Source organism: Halichoerus grypus, chromosome 2 (assembly GCF_964656455.1).
Source record: "Halichoerus grypus chromosome 2, mHalGry1.hap1.1, whole genome shotgun sequence".
Taxonomy (NCBI): domain Eukaryota; kingdom Metazoa; phylum Chordata; class Mammalia; order Carnivora; family Phocidae; genus Halichoerus; species Halichoerus grypus.
The window spans coordinates 203,728,593-203,751,602 of record NC_135713.1 but is presented as its reverse complement, the minus strand read 5'-3'; the positions used below and the strand labels follow the sequence as shown (position 1 = coordinate 203,751,602).

Here is a 23,010-nt window from a genome sequence, read left to right as displayed (position 1 = left end):
CGAGCCTGAGCCCAGAGGGCGCGCCCTGTTGGCGGCTCACCGAATCTCATGGAGCTTCACGATCTCGTTGGTGACCACCACAAGCACCAGGGAGAGGCAGCCCAGGAGCCATGTCAGCAGAGGCACGTCCTCCAGGCCAAAGTGGACACGGCTGTCCCTGTGCGTCCACAGCTGCAGGTCCACTGCCGTCTGGACCACCTGCCCCAGCAGGCTGCAGGGAGAGGTGACAGCCCTGCATGACCCTGGGCCTTCTTGCTTCCTTCCCTGCCTTTCTCAGTACGAGTAGCTCAAGGAGGGCAGCATCCGACCTCTGGCTCAACTCCCTGAAGCAGGACTTCAAACCAGTCCTGCCAAGGCTCCTACCCACCCCCCCCATCCATCGGCAGATACTCACACCACGGGCACGGTCACGGCCCACCAGAGGTTTGTCAAGGGGCTCTTTCGCCACAGGGGCTTGGTGCGATGCACGTGGGTGATAGAAATGAAGACTGGAGAAAACAGGGTCAGTGGGGGGGCGGTGTCAGACGTCCCCCCATCCACAGCCCCCACCGGCCCCTCCCGGGGAGCCCCTCACCTGTGTGCAGGACGATCAGGGCAGCGGTGAGCTTCTGAGCCGTCAGTAGCCCGTTGGCGAAGTCGCCAAACCAGGCTGGAGCGGTGTCGGCATGACTGTCAGAGTAAGGGGTGGACTCAGCCCCCCGCCGGGCCCCGGGAAAGCGGGCAGGGGGCCGGGTGGGGGGCGCGAGGTCAGGACCCACCTGCGCAGCATGATGGAGGAGCAGTTGGTGAGGCTGCGGGCCCGGGAGCTGTCACAGAAGCTCTGCAGCGTGAAGCCAAAGCAGACGAGGCACGAGCTGACGGTGAGGCTGAATTTGAGCAAGAAGCAGAACAGGAAGTAGTGCTGGGTCTGCAGAAAGAGGAGCGGCCCGTCACTCCCGGGCTGCGGCCCCTCTGGCCCCGGGCTCAGTGGGCCCTGCAGGAACCGGGCAGGCCCCGGGGGAAGAAGATCCTTCCCAACTCTGTGCCACCACCTCCCCTCTGGTTGGGGGAAGTTCTGACGGAAGCCCCTGTCTCTCCCCCAAGTCTCCCCCCCCACACACACCCACGTTCCTCAGGAAAGGCCGTGGCTCACAGGGCTCCACGTTGCTTACCTTCTTAGGAATGGACTGAAGGTTCTTCCCTGTGGCCATAGACATGATGGAGCTATGGGGGGGCTTCCCCAGCAGAGAGATGCTGAAAAGGAGGGACTTGGTGAAGGGTGGGGACTGTGACCCTCTGTCCCCCAATTCCCACATGGGAAACCTTTCGAGAGTTTTGGGAGTGAGGGCAGGTCTGGGGGGAGATGGGATAAGACAAGGGAGAGCCCCCCCCCCCCAGTGTCACCTGTGCCAGGGGTGGTGAGCACTGAGCAGGTCTCCCAGGACCGGGGCTCCTGGGGGGCTGCTCGGTGCCGTCCCAGCCCCGCCTGCCTGGACCCGGAGGGGCAGCCTGACTCTCACCTGAGCAGAGGGTAGCAAAAGCAGGACAGCCAAAGGATGTCGGTGGTGCTCAGCAGCGGCGGCAGCTGAACCAGGCAAGAGAGGAACTAGACCAGGAGAGCCCAGGAAGCAGGATTAGGTTCTGTCACATAGTAGGATGCCGGGAGCCCCAGGGCTGCCTTGCCCTGTGCCCAGACAGATGCCCAGGGGAGCTAGGGCCGCAGGGGCCGCTATTCTGCTGATGGGGTCACCTCCAAAAGCCCAGGGGTTCCGCAGAGGCCAGGGGCCCCCTAGGCTATGCGGTAACCTCCCAGCCCGCCACCCCAGACTCTTAGCCGGGCCCGGAGCGGAGGAGCGCGTGGGGAGGGGCAGTGCCTGTGCAAGCCCAGCTCACCTGGATGACCACGAGGGTCAACTGGCACTGCAGCAGGAAGAGGAAGCACTTGCGAATGCCGTAGGTGGCGTGCCGCGCCTAGGGGCCGGGAGGGACAGATTGTGGCCAGGCCTACAGCTGACAGATCTCAGCCAAGAGCCAGATGCCCCAGATGCTCCTGCTAGCAAACAGTGCAGGCAAATGAAACTGCCGGGGAAAGCCTCTCTTGGAGGGAAATCAGCCCCTGGGAGCCCAGACGGATCCTGTGTCACTCTTCCCCACCCCACGCAGCTCCCCCCAATCCCTGCCCCCTCCGCCTGCCCGAGCCCCAACCTGCTCAATGAGCCGGATGATGCTGATGGTCTCCTCCTGGCGAAAGGTCAGGGAACAGGGTAGGCTGTTGAGCTGCCCCGAGAGCTGTAGGGGAGAAAGGCCATCCGAGGCCTGGGCCATGCTGGTGCTGGTGGCGTAGCCAAAGGTCTCCCAGGAGCAGCGGGATGGGTACAGGGGATCCAGGGCAATGCTGCTCAGCATAGGGGGAAAGCATAGCCATCAGCCACACTCTGCAAACATCCCATCTCCCACAGGACTAGGCAAGCACCCACTCCCTCTCTCCCCACCGTGCCCAGGTCCGTTGGTCCCAACCATACCAAGACCAGCCACGGAATATGCCCCAGCCCCAAGCAAGCCCCCACTCTCAGGCGTCCCCCTGACCTGATGTCACTCTGGAGGAAAAGGCAACTGTTCCTGAGATTAGCAGAGCTGCCCAGGCAGCAGGTCACCTCCCCATATTCCTGCATGATCTTGATCATCTCACACATGGCTGAAGGGGCAGAGTCGGGGGGCATAAGAGTCAGGCGGGCGGAGCCCTGTGTGAGGCTCTGGGCAGAGACCCACAGGGCAGGAGAGCAGGAGACAGGGGAGAGCAGGCCCCACTTTGGGGACAGTCCTCCCCCCAAGAATGTGAATATCATGTAACTACTGTCACTTCTGACTCCCTAGAAGGGGCACACCCACAGCTCCAGCCCCCTACGTTCCCCGGCTCCTCCCAGCTCAGGTTGCTCGGCTCCCCGCACCGGACAGCAACATCTCCTGCAGAGCCCACCGGGTCAGGGTTAGGGTTACCGGGAGCCCAAGCCTCCTTAGTAGCCGTGGCTACGGTACTCACTCTCGGGGGTACAGTCGGTAAATAGGGGCACTAGCAGGGGCACGTTGTCAATGTTCTGCAGGTGGGGGCGCACCTGGTGGATGCCGCGTGGCAGCTTGGCCTGGAGAGAACACAGATGTCAGTAGCCTCAGGGTCGGGAGAAGGGCACCTCCCTCCCTCCCTTCTCTGGACCAGCCAGCCAGCTACCTCAGGGAATCCAGGGGCACAGACCCTGCCATCCTACCCGGTTGCAGTCCTCCAGGAAGCTGGGGAGGTCACTGTCTGTAGGCTGGAAGCTAATGAGGTCTGAGTGACCCTCCTCCTCCATCAGAAGGAGCCCTTCTGCATCATCTCGGGACACTGTGGGGATGAAAGCCCGTCCTTCACCTTGGAGTCAGCCTTCTGGGGGCCTTTCCTTGCCCTGAAGATGGCAGAGAACTTCCTGCTTCCGGTTTCCTCTCCTCCACGGTTGACTGTTGTTACCGCAGGGAGACGAGAGCAATTTTCCAAGGGAGTGCACTTCTTGGGAGCGAGCTACGGGGTTTCTTTCTAGCTGTAGCTCCAAGGAGGGGGAACCGCCCACACCTACCTCGTCCCCATCACAAACCTGTGCCCTTACCCTGATTCAGGTCATCATGCAGGGAGCCAGCATGGCTGGGGCTGGAGGGGGGGATCTCGGAGCCAGGCAGGTCACCATTGGGCGTGAGGGAGATGTGGCAGTTCCAGCCTGTCTCCAGGCCCATCTTTTCTGCAAACACCTGCAAAAGGCAGACGGCAACGAACAGATGGGCCCGCGAGCCCACAGGAGAAAGGGTCAGTGGAGGCAGAGGGGGATGGCTTTCCCCCCACCTTGCTTTTGAGCTCATCCTCCAGAGAGAAGTAGACGAAGCGGATGCAGGCATTGACCAGCCCATCGATGAGGCGCACGATGTCCAGCCGGGCCTGGTACTGGGAGGACACCATGCCCATGAAGATCTGGCCGCTCAGGGCCTGCATGCAGTCTTCCTTCTCCAGCACCTCCCCGATCCCTTCTTCAGGTAGGCACAAGGCACAAAGCCCAGCCAGGACACCCAGGAACCAGCAGATTCCAGGAGGCAGCCCAGGCCACACACACAGATGCCACACCCGAATCAATGAGCATGTGGGCCCCAGGGGACCACACACACAGCCACACGCGCACGCACACACACACACAGCCAAGACACATAAAGGAGCCAACAGACACAGGAGAAAAGACAATGAAAGGTACTCGTCAGTCAGGTGATGATCCTAAGGAGTAACGATAGAGCCCGGCCCTGGTCCAGGGCTAGGGGGCTGCCCTCACTCTCAGCTGTGGCCTCGATTCATGGTCTTTTGGGTCAGAAGACCCTGTGAGTCTGTCTGTTTGGTGGCATTGGGGGAGGGGTGGGGTGGCTCTGAGTCCCTCTGTTCCAGCAGCATTGCAACCTGGCCTTTTTGTCTGGTCAAATAAGCCTAATGGTCTATAGATACTGCTGCTTTACAACTTTCAAAGAAAGCCCTTTGCTCTCGCACCGGAGTGTCACAAGAAGCCTGTGAGGAGGGCAGAGCAGGCGCCATGAGAAGGCTAAGGACTTGCCCGCGCCACCAGACAGCGAGTGCCACCTTGGTGCTCCAGGTCCGGTGCACCCGCAGTTCCCTCCGCCACGATCGATTCCAAGGCGCTCCGGAAGCCCTCCCCGCTGGGGGCCCCCAACGGGACAGACGTGCACGGTACCGTCCGAGCTCCAGCTGTTGCGGCGCGTGCTCAGCTTGAGTGGGACGGTGCTGGGCAGCTCACACACGGTGAAGAAGCTGCTCTGGCCGGGCACCTGCACGAGCTCAATGCACTTGCCGTTGAGCTGAGAGGACAGGGCGCAGCTCATGGGCTTGTAGGCGAAGGCAGAGCAGTAACCAGATAAGCAGGCCCGCTGGTAAAAATCCAGCACTTTCTTTCTGCCAGGGAAATGGGGAAGAAGTGAGGCGAGTGGCCCTGAGATGCCCCCATGCCTGTGAGCCAGGCAGGCAGAGGGCAGGGGCTGTCTGCCATCAGCACGAGGGGTGCTTCCTCACCCACCTGTCAGAACCTGAAAGAGGGTAGATGTCTGCCCCATCCCAGAAGTCTGTGCAGGCCTCTAAGACCACGTCAGCCGTGCCATGGGACAGCATCTGTTCTGTGCCTGAGGCGGGGAGGACGAGGCCGAACCATGAGTGCCCCAGGCCACTGCCACCTCTCACTCCCGCCTCCGGTAACACCCTGCCATTCTTGAGAAGGGTGCTAGGGAGCCCCTGGGGAGTAGGACTCCCCAGGCCTGTGTGGGCTTGCAACCCTGCGGACAGTCCCCAACCCCTGTGGCCACCATCCCAGCACCAGGCCCCAAATCCGATCCCTGCCACATCTGAGGAAGATTCCAGAAGCAGTCTAGTGCGCATCTGCCCAGGTCCCCCCCAAAAAGGGACGCCTAAAAGAAGTCCCGCCCTGCCAAGCTCCAGGAAGGTCTGGCCTGATGCTGGCCAAGCCTGGAAGGCTCACTGGTAGTGGTGTCCTTGATGAAGAGACTGATCATATGGCTGAGCGGGGGGCGCCGCTTGGTGACACAGGAGAGCCTCCCCAGCGAGGTCTCCTTCACCATCTCGGCACTGGGGAGGCGGTAGAGCGCAAGGTGGTTCCCCTGCTTGAAGAGCTCCTTGGCCCCAGGAGTGAAGCCTGCGGGGGGAGGGACGACAACTCGGGGTGTCTGGGAGCACCTGCACCTCCCTCCCTCGCAGGGAGAGAACCCCCGTGAGGCTGGGCTGGTTCTTTCCCCCTTTCCCCCTTTCCCCGCGCCCCTGGTTATTTCCCCAGACTAGGAAGCACTGTCGAGCGGCGCCTGGTTCCGGGGGGGGGGGGGGGGGGGGCAGGAGCTGCCGGGGCTCCTGGCGAAGGTCCGCGCCCAGCGCACCTATGAGGCGGGCGAGCTCGCAGAGGCCCCAGGGCACGTGCACGGGCAGGACGGCGCTGTGGCTCTCCTGCAGGGCGATGTTGCACAAGTGGTCGGAGAAGCGGCACAGCCGCTCGGTGACGCTGGCGTTACACAGGTTCAGCAGCACGTTGAGACCCAGCGGCTTCAGGGACGTGAGGTGCAGCTGCCAGTTGGAGTCGTCGAACTGGATGCAGGAGGGGTTCTGCTGGTCCTGCGACAGGCTCAGCATCTCCAAGTGGTAGTCACACACAAAGTCCTCTGCTTCGTAGGGCTCGCCCTCCAGCCCGGGCTGGGCCGCAGCGGAACGGGGAAGAGAGAGGGGAGCCTCAGCCGGGGAGAACGCACCCCCTTCCCAGGGAGCAGGCTCGCGCCCATGCTCTTCCCATCCCTCCCGGAAACCCTCTCCCCGTCCTTGCTGGCCTTCTGGCTGCTTCTGGGAGCTCTGCTCAACAATGGCAGTGCCTAAGAAAAGGATGCCCAGAGCAGGGAGGGAACAATGGAGGATCTCTTTCTGCCAGGGGGAGCCGCCAGCCCTGTCTTCAGAAGGTTGTGACCAGAAGGAAGGGCCTTGCCCCAACCAGTCACCATCTGTAAGACCCAGAGAAGGGGAAAGGGCCTCCTTCCTGGAAGGGCCCCAGGCCCTGGATTAGGCCTCAGGAGGCCGTCCTGCATGGCCGAGCCTGGAGGCCTAAGCACGGAGGCCGCCACATCTGTGCCTTTGGCTCCGTCCATCCAGGACAGGCTGCACCCCTTGGCCCCTTCAGCGGGGAGGCCAGGACACCCCGAGGCTGCTGTCCGCACTCCTCTCACCTTGCCAGGCTCTTCTTCACCGCCCTCCGTGTCCCGGCTGAAGCTCACGTTGGAGCCGGATGGGTGTTTGCTGCGGCCGTGTGCTTTGTGGTAAGAGTAGAATTCAGGGGGCTTGGGACCGTCACCCAGCCAGTCGCCACGTTCCTGCTCATTGGAAAGGTGCAGGGTAGTGTTCAGGGAACCGGCCAGGAGGGCATCTCGTTCGTGGGGCTGAGGAGAACAAGGAGCACAGGCCTCGGACCAGGGTCCCGCTGGCTGCCATGGACCAGGGAGGCAGGGAGTTATGTCCCCTCACTGTCTGGGCTGGAGGCTCTGCCTGAACGGCCCAGAAGCAGACCCTAACGGTGCTCGAGCCTTCCTTCTCCCTCCCAGCCTCGCCCTCCCTGAGGCCACTGGCCGGCCCAGAGCTGGGTCCCCAGGAGCCGGCCATACCTCCTCCTCTACCTCGGGATGGCAGAAGGAGCGGGTGGACAGGTCATCGGTTAGGTCCTCATGGCTGCTGTGTGGGGGCTCCACCTTCCCACTGAAGAACAGCACAGTCTCCGGGCTGGGGTTTGGCCACGACAGGATCCCCTGTTTGTCCACACAGCACAGGACCTGCAGAGAGAGATGGGGATTGGGGAGGGGGGGCTCGTCATTCCCCAACCTACCAGGGTCCACTTAAGTGGCGGGCAGGCACCGGGACATAGCCAGGCAGCAGGCCAGTGGAGGCGGGGTCCTCCCACAGGGCCCGCCCTCACCGTGACCGAGCCCAAGCTGTGCAGCAGGCTGGAGCTATGGCTCAGGGTCGGCGATGTCCCTTGGATCACCCGCAGGAAGTGGCCCCAGATGCAGCGCAGCATTTCCTGGGGGGAGAGACAAAGTCCGTGTTATTTCCCTAGAGATAGCCTCTGGGGCCAGCAGAGGAAACAGTCCGGGGACACCAGGAAGTTGGGGTGGACAGGCATTTGTCTGGGCAGAGCGCATCGCCCCCATGAGACAGGAGGCTCCCAGGCCATAAAGTAGGGGAGTCCCAGGGTTCCGGAAGGGGCCAGCTTGAGGGAGCTCAGGTTGGTGGCTACAGGGGCCTGGGGCAGGTGTCCCAGCTGAGTGTACCTGAGAGGAGACGGCTTCTGTATAGCTGCTGAGAGTGTCCTCTGAGAACTTGGCGAGCTGCACGGAGCGGAGGCACCAGCTCAGGGAGGCGCCCTCACACGGCCTCCAAGCTGCGGGGGGGGGGGGGCCCACACCAGCAAGGCTCCCAACGCCTTTGGTAAAGGACACCCAGGCAGTCCCCGAATCCCGTCTGCTGAGTGCCAGGATGGACGGCCCCCCGCCTCCCGGGGCCTGGCCTGGAGGCTCCTCCACACGGAGAGCTGCCCAGGGCCTGCCCGTGCACGGCGCCCACAGTGGGGCTGGACCTCCGCACCTGTTCGCTGGGGCACAGCTGACACCCTCTTTTTGCTCCCGAATTGTGTTCTTTTTGTACTGTCACCAGGATGCCTTGGAACAACCTACCAGGGAGCTGGGAGAGGCCTTGCTCATCTGAGCCAGGACTCGAGCTTCTCCACAGGCGGTTGCCAGAACCCAGAGGACTGGAAAGAGCAGGGGGAGGATGGGCAGGACGCCATTCACCTGGGGAAGCACAAACCACACTGAAGGCTCCCAAAGAGCCGCTGTTCTGGAAAGAGGGAGGGACGGAAGGCCTTCCCCAGCCCTGAAGCCATTCCCTGAGTAGAAAGGGACAGCTGTCCAGGGCAGGAAGAAAAGGGGAGCAGGCGTTCTTAAGCTGAAGCCGGAGGGACCCCTGGGCTACAGAGAGGGAGGGACAGCCAGGGCACGATGAAGGGACCCAGCCTCCAAGGAAAGAGCAAAGCATCACAGAGGGGCACGGGCGGGGGCTACCTGTAGCTGGAGGAGGGTGTACTGCCCGGAGGTGACACCAGGGGCGTTCAGCATGAAGCGCAGGGCATTGGTGACGAGGAAGCCGGCCTTTGGGGAACAGCAGAAGTGCAGCCTTAGTCCCCCACCCAGAGAGGGACCCAGGCTCTAAGGCTTCCCTTCCTCTGCCCACTCATACCCTCCCCAGCCCCAGCACTGGCCGTCTCACTCTGGGCGCCCCCGTCTTCACTCACACGCTCACCCAAATCTGGCCCTGAGGCTCCCCCATTTCCTGGCCCCCTCCCCTGCCCGCGAGGCCCGCCTCACGCACCAGGACCACAGGCACGGCGTAGTGCAGCATCACCGACTGCACTGTGAACCTCTCGTTGTCCAGAGCGGTGACTGGGCGGGACAGGGCCATGTCCAGGCACCATCTGCAAAAAGGGATGGCCCTTTAGTTGGGCAAGCCCTCAGGGGAGAGGCCGGAAACACTCACCTGCACTGGGCATCACTGAGTCAGGCCATGTTCCTGTTCCCTGGCCCCCACCAAGGGGCCCCCTGGGAGAGGGGTCCGGGGCAGCCTCCAGAGCTGTGCCCTCAGATTTCCAATGGGGGAGGAACAATCACCCAGGCTAGGAATTCTCATAAGACGTTAAAGAATCCACAGAGGTGCCCACCCTAAGGGGGGCTCAGTATAAACCAGGCTCTCTCCTTGTCACCCCGCCCCCTGCTCCTGAAGGCACCAGGGGAGAGAAGTCGGGGGCCAGACGGAAGGCAGGGCAGCAAGCCGACCTGATGTTGTCAATGACAGGGGTCTCAAGAACACGGAAGAGCCGGTGCTGCTGGGGGTTCTGTGGTCCCTTCTTCACTTCTCCCCGGGGGGAAGGTGGTGGAGAGAAAGGGGGAAACAGGTCCCCGGGCTCCAAGACGATGTGCTCATCATCCTGCCGGAGAGTCAGGGGAGGAGGGCAAGGAGGGCATTGGTTCAATCAGAGGCCACTCTTCCTTGACAATTCCAGCTAAGTGGAGATACCTCACTGGGTTAGGAACCATTGGTTAGCAAAGAGTCAGCTGGTGGGGGGGGCGGCGGGGGGCTGTGGAACTGGATTCCTAGCAGCTTAAGCGTCAGAGAAAAGAAAGGACAAGAAGGAGAAAGATGTTCCAGCTCTTCTCCATTCTTCCAGAGTCCTTGCCAAGAAGCCTGCGAACTGGCCAGGAAGCTTCAGAATTAAGCCCTGGGACCCTCCCACCATTGCCTGTAGATGCTCCCACAGCATTTCCAGGGAAGAAGAAAAGCCTCGAGCTACCTTGATCCCCCTCAGAGAGGCGAACGATTCCTGGCCGGGCCTCAGAGCTATGATGTCTCCTTCTACCAACAGGCCAACTGGCAGGTTGACCAGATGTCCATCTCTGTAGGCCCAGTGCAGGGACCAGGACGGTGCAAAGGGCATGTGGAGGTCTGGGTACATGGCATCTGGCCACTTGATCTCCTTGCCATCCCTGAGTGCATCTGAGGAGAACGGAAGGAAGGAAACCACCTCACCCACGGCTCCGTAGGTCAGCCACGCAGCACACGCCGTGGAGCTCTGCCTGCTCTCCTTCCTTTCCCAGAAGGCTTGCAGTGGCCCACAACACCCGTTCCAACACTGCCCCTCTCTCAAGGTCACCTCCCCTGTGAAGCCTCTCCCACCACTCCAGCCCAGGCCCTTCTACCCCTCTGAGCACCTGAAGCTCTTATTCTTTGTACCCTTACTCCATTCAAATACATTTCACAAGCATTGCTGAGGGCTTTGAGGGATGCAAAGGTCAAAGGTGAAGATGACACAAGTCCCTACCCTCGAGGAGGAGCCGCAACCGAAAAGAGAGATGTATGTGGGCAGATAACACAAATCAAGGCAAACACGTGCTCAGGGCATTAGGAAATATCCTAGCGCTGCAGGAGCTCAGGGGAGCCGATGCGATCAGAGGTGGCTTCAGGGAAAAGGGAGCTAAGTTTAAGATGGGTCTTGAAGGATGGGCCAGATCCGTCAGCTGGAGCCCAGTGAGGGAGGAGCACGCCAGGCAGGGGGACAGCAGGACAAGGGCACAGAAGCAGGGAGGTCCATGGTGAGTTTGGCACTGGGGAGGAGCTTTTGGGTGATGATGACAGTAAGAGAAGAATCTGGAGAGAGGGGCTGGAGCCTGGCCCAGAGGTTCTGGGCAGCTTTGATAAGCAAGAGGGAGCCAGTGATGGTTCCTGAGCAAGAGACTAAGCTCTCGAGGAGCAGGGCCCATCCTTCTCGGTCACCGTTGTACTTCCCATGCCTGGCACATGGCTGCAGCTAACTGATCATTTCAGAATGAAGCAACCCCTTCTTACTTAGCATTCAAACGTCCACTGCCCAGTCAGGTTCGAGAGAGGTTTCCGACACTAGGTGTTTCATACAAGACCACAGGCCCTTGGAAAGCGGGAACCACTGTCTCTCAGAAGAGCCTAATATTCCCAATCCATAGCTGGGGCTTAACAAACACTATCTGAATGAAAGAACGAGCAGAAATGGGACGGAGCAACTCCTTTCTTTAGGAACGGGGCTGCTCCGTTTTGGGCTCCCGGCTCTGGGCCCCCAACCCTGCGTCTTGCGGGTCTTCGACTTCCCTGGCCCATCTTCCTACCTGCCCTGGCCCAGTACCGCCAGACAAGACAGAGTTGGAAGAGAAAACCTCAACTGTCCTCCTGCCAAGACAGGGTCTTCTCTGTCGGTCTCCCATGGTTAGCAAGCCTGCAAGCCGACCGGGCCGCCAGCAGCCTCCCTGTGGGCCGTGCTGAGACCACTGTCTGCCTGTCCCTGGCTCTCACTGTTCTGCTCAAAAGGGGCAGGGCAGCCTTCTGACTCTGCTGATGCCAAGAGCCCCCAGAATGCTGACCGTAGGCAATGCCACTGTGCTGGGCTCCTGGCGGGGACTCAGGAGAAGAGCTCGTAGGGCTGACACATCACAGGGCACCCTTTCCCACCCAGCATGCCTGACCCTCGGCCTCACCTTGGATTTGGTCAATGATCCCTCGGAGCCTCCGCTCTACCTCCCCACGCTTCAGCCGATCTTGCCGCCCGATGAGGATGAGGTTGAGAAGCAGCAAGAGGAACAGTGTTGAGGCATTCACCAGCTCCACCCCATGGCTGGTGGGAAGAGGTGAGGGGGTACTAGCAAGGAGAGGGGCTCCCCCACCCAGCCAACGCGAGACCCCCTACCCCAGTCCCTTCTGAAAGGAGTGTCTCATTCGGGGGCTGACAGCAGCCAGCCAAGGGACCAAGGGTTCCTAACAAGGCAGACTGGGACTGGGGCGGGGGGAGCGCCCCTGGGGGGGGGTCCCTGGGTGAGAGGCGGGGAGGGAAGGTTACCTGCCCGCCGGCTGGCTCCCATGACAGCCCAGCAGAAGCAGCACAGCCAGCAGCATGAGCGAGGCTCCAGGCCAGTGGAAGCAGGAACAGCGGTTACTGTGGTGCAGGAAGCTGCTTCTCCACAGCTCCTGAGGAGGGGCAGCGGGGAGTGAGGGGCCCGGCGAAGGAGCCGGGGGGCAGCATCCTGCTAGAATCTGGCCGCCCTGCTCCCACGCCCGCCTGACCCGGCCTGGGGCTGCCTCGCTCTCTTGGCTTTGGTCTCGGCTGGGTTCCAGCCGCTTGGGCTCCTGCAGCCAGTGGGGTCAGGACAGCACTCCGCCAGGCTGCCCCAGCTTCCTTCTGAGTTGTAGCGAGGCTTCAGTTGGGTCACGCCGCCCAGCGTGAGCATCGGCTCCCGGGCCCAAGCCTGGGCCTCCCACGCCTCTCTGCCATCCCACCTCGGCTCCGGCTTCCCCGGGAAGAAGCTTCACCTTCCATGTGAGACATTTCTTCCGTTCTTTCAGGTGTCCCTCCAGCACTGTCTCCAGCTGCTCCTTCAGGATGCCGAGGGCCTTCCGGGTAGACAGGCCCAGGGCCAAGGGTGGCTCGCCCTGGAGGAAGCAGGCGAAGCAGACAGCATTCAGCATCGCCCCAGAGGCCCCAGGGCACTGCCCAGAGAGGCCCTCCATCGCAGGCCGCAGGCCGGGCCCTCGTCATCCCTCCCCGAATCCTCCCTCCTCTTCCTCCACCAGCCCCCCAGCCCTCGGGGTGTTTGCGCAAATCTCCACCACGTTAAAAGTCCCCTACTCCTCAAGGCCAAGTTAAAAACAGAAACACACGCAACTTTCTCCACTCAGTGTTTCCTAACCCACCTTCCAAGGCCATCGGCATCTCCCGGCCCCACACACTGCTCTCGCCCCTCACCTCCCCATCGACCTCTGCTGCCATCTGTGTATTTCAGGAGCCAAAAAATAGTGGGGTTTTTTGGTTTTTTTTAAGTGGGGAAAGGGGAACTAACAAGGAGACACTAGCTCTTCATTGTTCCCAGGTAAAAGCATTAAGAAAAAACCCACCACATACTGTTTCCACCATTTCACAGACGGCAGCATATCGTGACACTCTGGCATCAGGAGGGACACATCTCAGACAAGGGACAACTGCTCCCAGGGAAGGACCTGCGACGCCGCCTTCTGTCACCGAGGGTGGCGGAACAGGGCACAGATGGGGTGGTCCTGGGCGGCACTGGGGACCACCCATGCTGTCCTGTGCGAGCCTGGCCTGGCCTCTCCTTACTGACAGCCCCACTCCTGGGCCTCACCCTGTCTTCTCCTTCTCTGACTGGCTCTTCTTTCCCCTCCATCCACCCCACAGCCCATCCCGAGGATATCTTAACAAATTCACGTACATTTCCAAGACAACCTTGGCCGCCATCGTGGAGTCTCCCACCACACCACCAAGCTTCCAACTCCTGAAGTTTACCTCCAGGCACAGCCCTGAATGCTGACCTGTTTACTCAATGGCTGCACTGCTGTTTCACGGGCCCCTAGGAGTGGATTTGACCCAAACCCTGGAGTGTGGCCCTCCCGGCTGGACAGCCCCGCTCCTGCAGTGACCACCGCCCCCTCCCACCCCTCAGCGTCCACCTCTTCCAAGCCAACGGCAACATCCAGTCAGAGCAGCGCACATTGCCTCAACCGACCCCTGTTTATCTTTCCAATCGAGCCCAGACTCCGGGGCAGGACCTGTGATCCACCAGCTTCTCCAGCCTCCTCACCCGCGTTTCCTCCATTCCTGACGCGAGCCGTGCTCTCCAGCTCGGGTGCAAGTACCTCTACGTGCTTTCCCTCCCTGGACACACGCTCCCGGCCCCAGACACCTCTCTCTTCCCCTTCAAGCCTCAGCTCGAACGTCACCTGCTCTGGGAAATTTTCCCAAAGCCAAGGACTGCACTTACGGGGGGAGAGATTTGTATTCCAAGAGCACCCTGGGCAAGCTGGCTCCCGGTCTGCATTGTGGAGAACTGTCATTATAGATTGACTCGTCTGGCTCTCCCACCAGACTGCCAGTTCCTTGAAAACAGGTACTGAATTCTTCCCTCTCCACATCCCTCCAACTACCTGCCGAAACAGTGCCGGGCACACAGCAGCGGCCCCACGGCCACCGGCTGGATGAATGGAAGAATGAGTACACACATAGCTTCAGTGATCTCGGTGACACGTTAATCAGGGGTTGTCAATCCGGGGTCTGTAGCAGAAATACCTGGAGCTTCTAAAAATGTGGATGTCCAGGTCCCACCCCAAACCTACCGAATCAAAACTTCTGAAGGTGAGGCCGATGCACACATTGAATCTGACGCACAGATCCCCAGGTCGGGGGTCCTGGGAAAAAGAACACCCCTGGGGAAGGAGTGCTGGCGGAGAACTGGGTCTTTCCCAAGAGCACCAATGTGAGCTCCCACCAGGAAAGGTTCCTGAGCAAGAGGAGCAAAGCCCTAGACTTGGGGCACTAAGAAAGGGGCTGGGGTTATCTACTGAGTCCTGACCAAGGGTGGCTAAGCTGGTGACTCCCTGACTACCTCAGCTCATGGCCCGCCCCTGCTCCCCCTCTGCCTGCCCTGGGGTCTGCCCTGGCTTTGCCCACTGACGTTCCAGACTTCCTCCTCCGTGCCTGTCTCCGTAGCCACCGCTCTCCTTGGCAGCCTTGCCGCTCACAGGACACACATCTCCAAGACTAGAAGGGGCTGCTGCTCAGGGGCAGTACCCCAGCAGACCCACCCTGGGAGGACGCACCTGAGTGGAGCCCCCACACTGGCCCATTACCAGCTTTTTCGGCCTGAGGGATGAGGATGGGCTCCAGAGTGAGCCTGGCCCCAAGACTTCCCAGATCCCTTGCCTAAATCTCCCCTAATCCCTGCTCTCCATGCTGGCTTTGGGGGATTATGAAGATAAGAGCTGCTTCTCCCCAGAGGGGATAACTGGTTATTTCAGCTCAGGAAGATATGGCCCTCTGGGCAGAGGGCCCACACCCCAGTATGGGTAAATATTCTACTCCAGAGCATCTACCTCCCTCTGGCAGAGATCCTGGGGCCTTCCTGAGAAGCTGTGGTCCAGGACAGATGAGTATCAGGTAAGCTCAGGTCTGTACGGCTGCCTCCCTGACTCCTGGCATGGAAGGGGAGAAAGTCTCCTGCATGGCGGGAGGAAGAGAGAAGAAGGGGACCAGAGGCCTTCTCGTGTCTAAGGGGCTGGCCCAGGGGGTGACGCCTATTCCACCCAACCCAGGAAAGAAGAGGATTTGGAAAGCACAGCCACTGCGAATGGGGCCTCCCATATTGCCCCTCCCCACTGCCCCCTTCTCCCTCAGGCTCCACTTTGTGAGCTCTCTCTCCGCAGGGGGAGAGGTGAAGGTTCCCAAGATGCACTTTCCTGGGCCAGGCCTCCAGAAACACTGCAGTGTGAAAATGTCCTGGAGGCAGGGAAAGGCTGGCCTGCAGTGGTGGAAAGGCTGCCCGCCAAAGAGACAAGAGACGGGGATTGGGCAGGAGAAAGGGAGGGTAAATCCCAGGGGCTGCAGGTCACGTGGGAAGCCGACGGGTCTGGGATGAGGACCATGCTCGGAAGGCAGGCCAAGGCTCAGGGGGCAGCCAGGGAACCAGGGGACCCCCCACGCCCCCAGCCAGGCCTTTAGACTTTGGACATCAGCAACTCCCCTCCTCTTGTCCTGTGGCCGCCCTGACATCCGCCGCCTCATTCCAGGTGCCCCCCTTCCACAACCCAGAAATGGATTCACTCTCTCTCTCTGCACCCAGGTTCCTAGCACCTGCACACTGCTGCTCTCCAGGTTTGGGAGGTATGTGCCAGAGGGGGCAGATGCTCCTGGGGCAGGGCCAGAGGAGACCCGCCGAGCTGACTGTGTGCGTCTGCCCACGCATGTTTTGTCTGGCCAGGAACACCAACTCCAGACTGGCGATTAAAGACAGCCTAGCAGAGGGAAAATAGCCACTCTGTAATCACACGCCTCCTGGAGAAAGTGCCTGCCCGGACAGGTAGGCCCTGGGGCAAGGACACAGCCTTCTGGGCCAGCCCACTCTCCACGGCCCCAACCACACTTCTCCAACTGCCTCGGCCCCTCAGTGACATGGAAGAACAACACCTCACCCTGTCTCCAGCAGGGGAGTCCCAGTTACGGTAAAATCACTGTTTCTCTCATTGTGCTTCCCCGCCCTGCAAGGTAAGAGCCAAAGCTGAGGAACTTGGTGGAACTTCAGCATTTTCAAAGGAAATTAAGAAAGGGCCCTGGGCGAGCAGGGCTCTGCCTGCCTTTCTCAAAATACAAGTTAGGCTGGGCACCCGTGGGGAGACCGTGCAAGGACGCATATGGTTGGTTTGAGAAATAAGGACCCAACTCATACACATGCCATCTGAAGGTGTCCTTTTCTTGCCTCTGGGGCCAAGAAGGGTGAGAAAAACTGTCCCAGCCTTAAGTACCCAGAGGGAGTAAGAGATTCTTCCTGTCTCCCAGATGTTCCAAATCTCCCACCCCACCCCACTGCCAGACACCTCCCAGGATGTTCCTGGGGAGAGGAGTGATGGCCAAGCCAGAACTCTACACCACAGGGGGGACCGGAGCCCGCCTCTCCACTTACACCAATGCTTTGCAGGTAAAAGCAACCCCATCCCGCTTTAAATGCTCAGGCTCAACTGGACCCAACAAAGTAACTTGAGGCTCTAGGAAGCCCAGGCTCAGGAGATGCTGGCCACAAATGCCCATCAAGAGCTGGGCTTCTCCTCCCTGTTCCATCATCAAAGGGGGACCCTGGGGGTGGGGGCTGGGGGGCACCTGGGTGGCTCAGTCAGTTAAGCATCCAATCTTGATTTTGGCTCAGGTCATGATCTCAGGGTCATGGGATTGAGCCCTGTGATGGGCTCCGTGCTCAGCGTGGAGTCTGCTTGTCCCTCTCCCTCTGCTTCTCACCACCCCGGCCCCCTGCCCTCTCTCTCTGTCTCTCTCTCTCAAATAAATAAATTAATTAAATCTTTTTTTTTTTTTTTCAAAAAGGGGGACACTGAGAGGGCATGGGGATTTAGATGAGAAGGGTGGGGAAAGAACTCTTATCTGTCCAATCAGAACTGCAAAAACCCCGCTACTGAACAGGACCAGTTCTATGGGGCCTGATGCTGAGTGTCTGGGGCAGTCTAATGAGTCTTCCCAGAGCCAACACCCCTGAACTCTCTTGCACCCCCTCGTTCAGGTTTCCCAGGTGGCCCTGAGCCAAGAGCCCCTGGCCCCCAGCCCTCGTCCTTTCAGGACTCCTCACAGGCTCTGTCCCCACGGCCGCTGTTTTCCTTCCCACTTTCACCTATTTTGGGAGCAGAATGCAGGTCCCGTAGGCACAGGTAGATAGGCTACGAATTTAGACTGTGACCCTCAGCCTTGACAACGTCAGAGAGCTAATTAGAACTGGCTGGCCCTGGGGCGCCTTGGGTGCCTGTCAGTGAAGCGTCTGCCTTCGGCTCAGGTCATGATCCCAGGGTCCTGCGATCGAGCCCCACGTCTGGCTCCCTGCTCAGCAGCGAGTCTGCTTCTCCCTCTGCCTCTGTGTGCTCTCATGCATGCACTCACTCTCTCTCTCAAGCAAATAAATAAAATATTAAAAAAAAAAAGAACTGGCTGGCCCCTGAACCAGGTCCCCACCATCACAGCTTTCTGGGCCAGTACAGTTGGGGAGGGGACCCAAAGATGGACTCCAACATAATGCCTAAGTCACTGGAGCTGGGTCTTTTGTAGTAGCCATGATAAATCTCTTCTGAGCTTGGCCAGACACAAATCTTATCTTCAGCCAGGCAAATCAAAGCCTCAAGCTTCTTTGTCTTCAGGGCTCAGGCTGACCTTGGCACTTCCACCCATCTTCTTCCTCTTGCAGCCACCCAGACTAGGAAGAAATCAGCCGGGCCCTGGCTGCTCCTATCTCAATGACCCATGTGGTCCAGCAAAAAAAGAGCCCCCTGCCTGGCCCTGAGGAGCGCTGATATCCAGATCCGGGGCTTCCCGTCACCTGTGCATGGAGACCCAGGTCCCAGCTTAACTGGACAGGATGCCCCACCGGGACACGCGGCTCCGGTCCTGCTCTGGGAGCCTGGCTGGCAGCTCCCTAGACACACAGGCATCGTGGCTCCCATTCTCAGCCTCCCTCTTCGGTCCTAGCTACCTCATAATCTGAGCTGCCTCCGGTTCAGCACTCATCTTCAAGACTTGTGGCAATTGCTAAGCCTAAGCCTTGCACACAAAGCAGAGAACAAGGCGTTTGTAACAGAAATATAAAACCAAGTTAGCATACTCACTTTGGTGCATTTGCCCTGATGGGGCATCCATAGCTCTGTCTGCTTAAAGAGCATGGGGTAGAGCCTGAGCCACAAGGAGTCCACTACAGAACTTCCAACACCACCCTCAAGGAGAGAGAAGAAGCAGGAACCAGAGGCGGGGGGGGGGGGGGGGGGGTAGAAAGAGAGAGAGAGAGGAGAGGAAAAGAGGGGAGTGGGCCAGGGAGCGTGGGAGCGATGAGCCGGAGCGGTGCCGCAGAGGATCCGTGCAGAGTGCAGCTTCAGTCTGCTGATTAATTCAGCCTATTTCCAGTCACGCTGCAGATTTAGGGAGGGAGGAGGAGGCAGTGCAGCAACAGGGCTGTGGGAGGGAGGGAGAGGCAGGCGAGAGGGAGGGAAGAGAAAGTTTGTAGATGCTCCGCCAGATGCCCAGGAGCTTGGCCCATTCATCAGAGGCCACCGAGGGGTGAGCGGACGGGCGCCCGCAGCCAGCCGGGTGTGCGCGCATGGGGAGGAGGAGACTGTGCTAGAGATGGCTGTGGGAGCCCGAGGGCAACCATGGCACCCAGGGCTACGTGGGCTCTCTCCCAGACCACCCCTCCTTGGGCCCAAGTCACCGGGCGAGGTAGGTGCCCGCCATCCGTGAGAGCTCCCCGAAATCGCTCAGAGACTCCCAGTATGGAGCCACGCCAACAGCAGCTCTTCCCACACTTATAGCTGCAGGAAGGAGGGGAGGGGGGCCTTGCCCGTTATTAATAGCAGCACATCCAGCATGGAGGGGGGGAGGACTGGCAATTGGGAAGCCTGGAGCAGTGACTTCTAGGAGGCAGAGCAGGGGCCAGAAGCCAGCAGAAGAATCCAGTGGAAGACTCCAGCAGAGACTCCAGCAGAAGGGGGAAGAGCCCGCAGACAGGAAGGGCTTCTGAGGATTCCAATACCTAAGACCTAACACCTTCCCACCAGGTTGCGGGGGGCAGGGGGGGGGAGCACCCCCAACAGCAGAGCTCAGTCAGCAGCTGATAAACGCGCAGTCACATTTAGACACACCTGTCAAAGGGCTTCTGAGACAGGAGAGCCCTGCGGACATGAGGCCTCGACTCCCACCCAGTGACCTGTGGCTCCAGGAGCGGCCAGCAGAGCCTGCGCATCACTCTGGGACCCCGAATCTGACACACGGGCGGCCCTGGAAGTAGACTGGAAACTTCTCGGCCTGTGTCCAGGCCACCCTTAGGAAGGGGCTGCAAAACCCCAAGGGAGAGGAAGCAGCCCAACAGGTCCAAGAACTAGAGAACGCAGGCTGGAGCCTGAGCGCTTTTCTCCAGGGCCCTGTTTCCCAGACAACACCCACAACACCATCTCCACCATCTCCACCGTCACCAGCTGCAGGGAGGCGAAGAGAGAGCCTCAGCTGAGTTCGAGCCAGCCTCTCCTCGCCCCCTTCCCTAGCACAGCTCCCTGGCCCCCCGCCCCACCTCTGCCAAATCCAGATCTGAATGGGAGCAGGAAAAGAGGGGCCAGGCAGTCCAGAGGGTCAGGGCAGAAGGTTCCCTGAGGTGCAGGCCAGGGGGAGGAGGGCTCAGCTGTGCAGTGGGCTGCAGCCTTAGCAAACTGCCAAGGAGAGCCTGGCACCCCCCTGGCCCCTGCTCCCAGGCACACTTCCCCTTAGCTTTCTACCAAGGCCCCGCTCTGTGGGCGTCACAACTAGGCGAACTCCGCCTCCTGCATGACAGGCCCTGAAAAGAATAGCTCACAGGGTCTGAGGGCTCTGCAAGACTCCCCTCCTGCCCCCTTCCTGCACGGCCCACCTCAGCAAGCAAAAAGGGGCGCACTGCACGCAAGAAACAGAAACCCAGATGCTCACTGCCACAGCACGTCCACCACAGGGGACCGGGGACAGAGGAGAGGAGGTTCTGACGGGGGGACACGGAGGACTGGGAGGTCACGATGGGGGGTGGGGAGCAGTTAAGCAACCAGCAACAGCCACGCTGATCCTGGGCTACAGCCAGGGGACGACAGGCCCCTTTCGATCAACTTCCGCCATCCAGCTCTCTTCATTCCCACGCCTCCAAGAAGCCCGGACTGTTGGAGGCCACAGGGTAATCTTTAGAAGCCCATGTGTACAGCTCACAAGCCATTTCCGGTAAAAACCCTGTCTGGTTCTGTTTCTTAGTTGCTTGTACAACTAGTTCCTCAGCTGGACTATCAGCCTCTCCAAGCCGGGGGCGACCTCCCCAGGGCCCAGAGCTCCACCAACCCCAAGGAGGTATTCCATGAATACGGCTGATGATATTTCTAGTTCAGGACTCATCTCTCCAGAAAGACAAAGAGGATAAGGAAAAATCCTGTAGGAAAAATGGCCCCTGAGAGCTATCCGTCCTGGGCTCTCAAGCGTTCTTCGCCAGGCTTGAGAGAGAAGCCAGCCCACTGGCTCACAGAACTATACTTCCCCAACTCGGAAGTGGTGTTTCGGCAACAGGCTGGAACCAGGGACAATACTGTCCTGTTTTTGAGACACTCAGCCTCACCCAGGTAGGCCACCACATCACACAATAGCAAAGCTTCTAGAGGGTGCCCCCCTGGAAGTGAACAGCTCTTGCAATTGGACGCGGCAGCCTTGCACCCAGGCTAGGGGAGAAGTCACTATGGCTGGTCCCCTCTGTGCCAATCACTCATAGGATGGACACCTGCAGAGCGGTCAGAGCTACCTGTGAGCAGGAGGCCGCACACACCTGCTTCGGGTTCAGGCCTCCAAGCCTGCTCCACAGCTGGCCCAGAGGCATGGGAAGCCTGGAGCTGAACGAGTCAGCAGGCAGCCGGGCACCCCCAGGGACCCAGCGTGTGGACCCACAGCTCCCTCTCCGGACCTTCCAAGATCTCTTTGGCAGGAAGGTCGCTGTCTGTAAGTTCAGATTGATAAATACTTACTGGGCCCTTGCTGCATGCCAGGCTCTATGCTAGGAGCCAGGGACACTGGGATGAGGTGGGACAGATAGATTAGTTCAATACACGGTGGCAGGAAGAGTGGTGGAGATACTATGAATGCTGGAAGGAGGGACGTCTGGAGGGGGGAGGAGGGCTTATCAGGAGAAGGTGATGGCTCGTGAAGAAAGAATAGGAGGAGTTTGTCAGGAAAAAAGCAGGAGCCTAAATGTGGACAGTGTGCCCAAATTCTGAAGCATTCAGAATGACTAGTGCTAAAGACCAAGGCGGGGGAGGCTAGGGACGTGCGGCCAACAGGCAGCAGCAGGATGATGGTGAGCTTCGCCCGCCACACTCAACATTTCAGCAGGCGGAACGGAGCCACTGGTGACTTTTAAGCAGAGGTGACAAAGGTCAGCTCTGCATTTCGGATACCTTTCTCTGACAGCAAGTGGAGGAAGGAGATCAGAGACAGAGGAACCCATAGGAAGCTGTGGCAGAAGTCCAGCCAAGAGATGGAAAGACCCCCTCTGGGGCAGTCTCCATCACAGGAAGGATACTCTGATGCCAGCAAATCGACTGCCAGGCGAGGGCAGCGTACCTGGAGGCTGGGAGGCGTCCTGTGTCAGGCTGGGAGGAGGGGGCCGACCTTGTGGGTGCCTGGGCCTCCTGGCTCCTCACCTCCAGCTGGTTATGCAGCTGTGTTTGGAGTCTGACTGGGGAGTTCTTCCCTAACCACAGAGAGGGTGCCCGACCATACTCAACATGGCTCAGCAGGTTGGGGCAGAGCCCTAGCAAAGAGCAAACAAACGAAATTACACACCCATGGGCAAGAAGTGGAAGACTGGCTCGGAGCCAACCCAAATCAGAAACCTGCTCCCATGCCGCTGTGCTCACCGGTCCCCACCCTTTGTCCTGTGCTCCCAGCTCCCCGAGAGCTTCCCAGCCCAGCAACAGCACCCTCTTGGCGGGGGGGGGGGGTCGCCATCCCGTACCCCCATCCTCAGAGCCACACCCCCTCTCTCATTTTGGTTTAAAGCCCCCCAGAAGAGGACCTCCCAGGCCAACACAAGTAGAGAGAGTCCAACAGAGCCACACAGACAATACCCATCAGGGCACCAAGCACGGCCCTACCGTGTGCTTCTCCTTCGGATCCATGGGCCCAGAGTACTGCAGGCATGCCCAGATGAATGCGGTCACCCCCAAAAGGAAGGCTCCTCCCCAGCATGGACAAGGCCCAGTGACTCTGTCACAGTCGCAGCATCTAGAGAGAAAGAAGGGAGACACCCCATAAGTCCAGGTTGCTGAGAAACATGACAGTGTTGTCTACACAGTAGAGTGGTACATGGAAAAGACTGGAGCCTGGGGCACCGGAGCTCGGCCGGCCCTGTCCTGGCAACACAGCTTCCCTAGGCGCTCAGCCTCGGGCGGATTCCACTCTGAGGCTGGGAGGGAGAGGGCTTCCCCAAGGCGCGCTGGAGGGCTGAAGCTTCCCTCCTTCGAACCCTCATTTTCAGAGACACACTATGTTTTGCTCTGCATGTGCCCTTACTCACTGACTTGCAGCAAGCAGGAAAACCCTTGGCTTCCCAGCTTTTAAAAAATAAAGATTACGGGGCGCCTGGGTGGCTCAGTTGGTTAAGCATCTGCCTTCAGCTCAGGTCATGATCTCGGGGTCCTGGGATCAAGTCCCACGTCAGGCTCCCCACTCAGCAGGGAGCCTGCTTCTCCCTTTCCCCCTGCCCCTCTCCTCTGCCTGTGCTCTCTCTCGCAAATAAATAATAAAT

At 59.9% G+C, this 23,010-nt stretch overlaps 1 protein-coding gene and 1 long non-coding RNA gene across 13 annotated transcripts in view; one reads left to right on the top strand and one right to left on the bottom strand.

Annotated features, from left to right (window-relative positions):
- TMEM94 (transmembrane protein 94) overlaps positions 1–23,010 on the bottom strand; it is a 34,634-nt gene that overhangs the window by 1,335 nt on the left and 10,289 nt on the right. For 4 of the 12 annotated variants that reach the window (XM_036088722.2, XM_078066065.1, XM_036088720.2 and 1 more), the window contains 30 exons: positions 22,358–22,487; positions 12,476–12,595; positions 12,006–12,133; positions 11,647–11,783; positions 9,936–10,138; positions 9,421–9,572; positions 8,960–9,062; positions 8,653–8,739; positions 8,266–8,382; positions 7,864–7,920; positions 7,509–7,613; positions 7,201–7,365; positions 6,769–6,978; positions 5,938–6,247; positions 5,529–5,702; positions 5,073–5,175; positions 4,734–4,951; positions 3,848–4,029; positions 3,618–3,756; positions 3,243–3,358; positions 3,020–3,119; positions 2,566–2,674; positions 2,185–2,374; positions 1,873–1,950; positions 1,500–1,585; positions 1,152–1,233; positions 759–907; positions 575–669; positions 395–488; positions 41–211 (listed from right to left, as the gene is read on the bottom strand). In XM_036088722.2, coding sequence (XP_035944615.2) covers positions 41–211; positions 395–488; positions 575–669; positions 759–907; positions 1,152–1,233; positions 1,500–1,585; positions 1,873–1,950; positions 2,185–2,374; positions 2,566–2,674; positions 3,020–3,119; positions 3,243–3,358; positions 3,618–3,756; positions 3,848–4,029; positions 4,734–4,951; positions 5,073–5,175; positions 5,529–5,702; positions 5,938–6,247; positions 6,769–6,978; positions 7,201–7,365; positions 7,509–7,613; positions 7,864–7,920; positions 8,266–8,382; positions 8,653–8,739; positions 8,960–9,062; positions 9,421–9,572; positions 9,936–10,138; positions 11,647–11,783; positions 12,006–12,133; positions 12,476–12,595; positions 22,358–22,381 — 4,004 coding nt within the window. In that variant the 5' untranslated portion in view covers positions 22,382–22,487. Of the gene's footprint in view, positions 1–40; positions 212–394; positions 489–574; positions 670–758; positions 908–1,151; positions 1,234–1,499; positions 1,586–1,872; positions 1,951–2,184; positions 2,375–2,565; positions 2,675–3,019; positions 3,120–3,242; positions 3,359–3,617; positions 3,757–3,847; positions 4,030–4,733; positions 4,952–5,072; positions 5,176–5,528; positions 5,703–5,937; positions 6,248–6,768; positions 6,979–7,200; positions 7,366–7,508; positions 7,614–7,863; positions 7,921–8,265; positions 8,383–8,652; positions 8,740–8,959; positions 9,063–9,420; positions 9,573–9,935; positions 10,139–11,646; positions 11,784–12,005; positions 12,134–12,475; positions 12,596–18,325; positions 18,486–22,357; positions 22,488–23,010 lie in introns of those variants that run through there. The other 8 variants (XM_078066067.1, XM_036088723.2, XM_036088718.2 and 5 more) reach the window with 8 other exon arrangements.
- Positions 12,590–18,324, top strand: LOC118533417 (uncharacterized). The gene is made up of 3 exons (XR_013445206.1): positions 12,590–15,110; positions 15,793–16,644; positions 17,908–18,324. It is a non-coding gene; the product is annotated as an uncharacterized LOC118533417 (long non-coding RNA).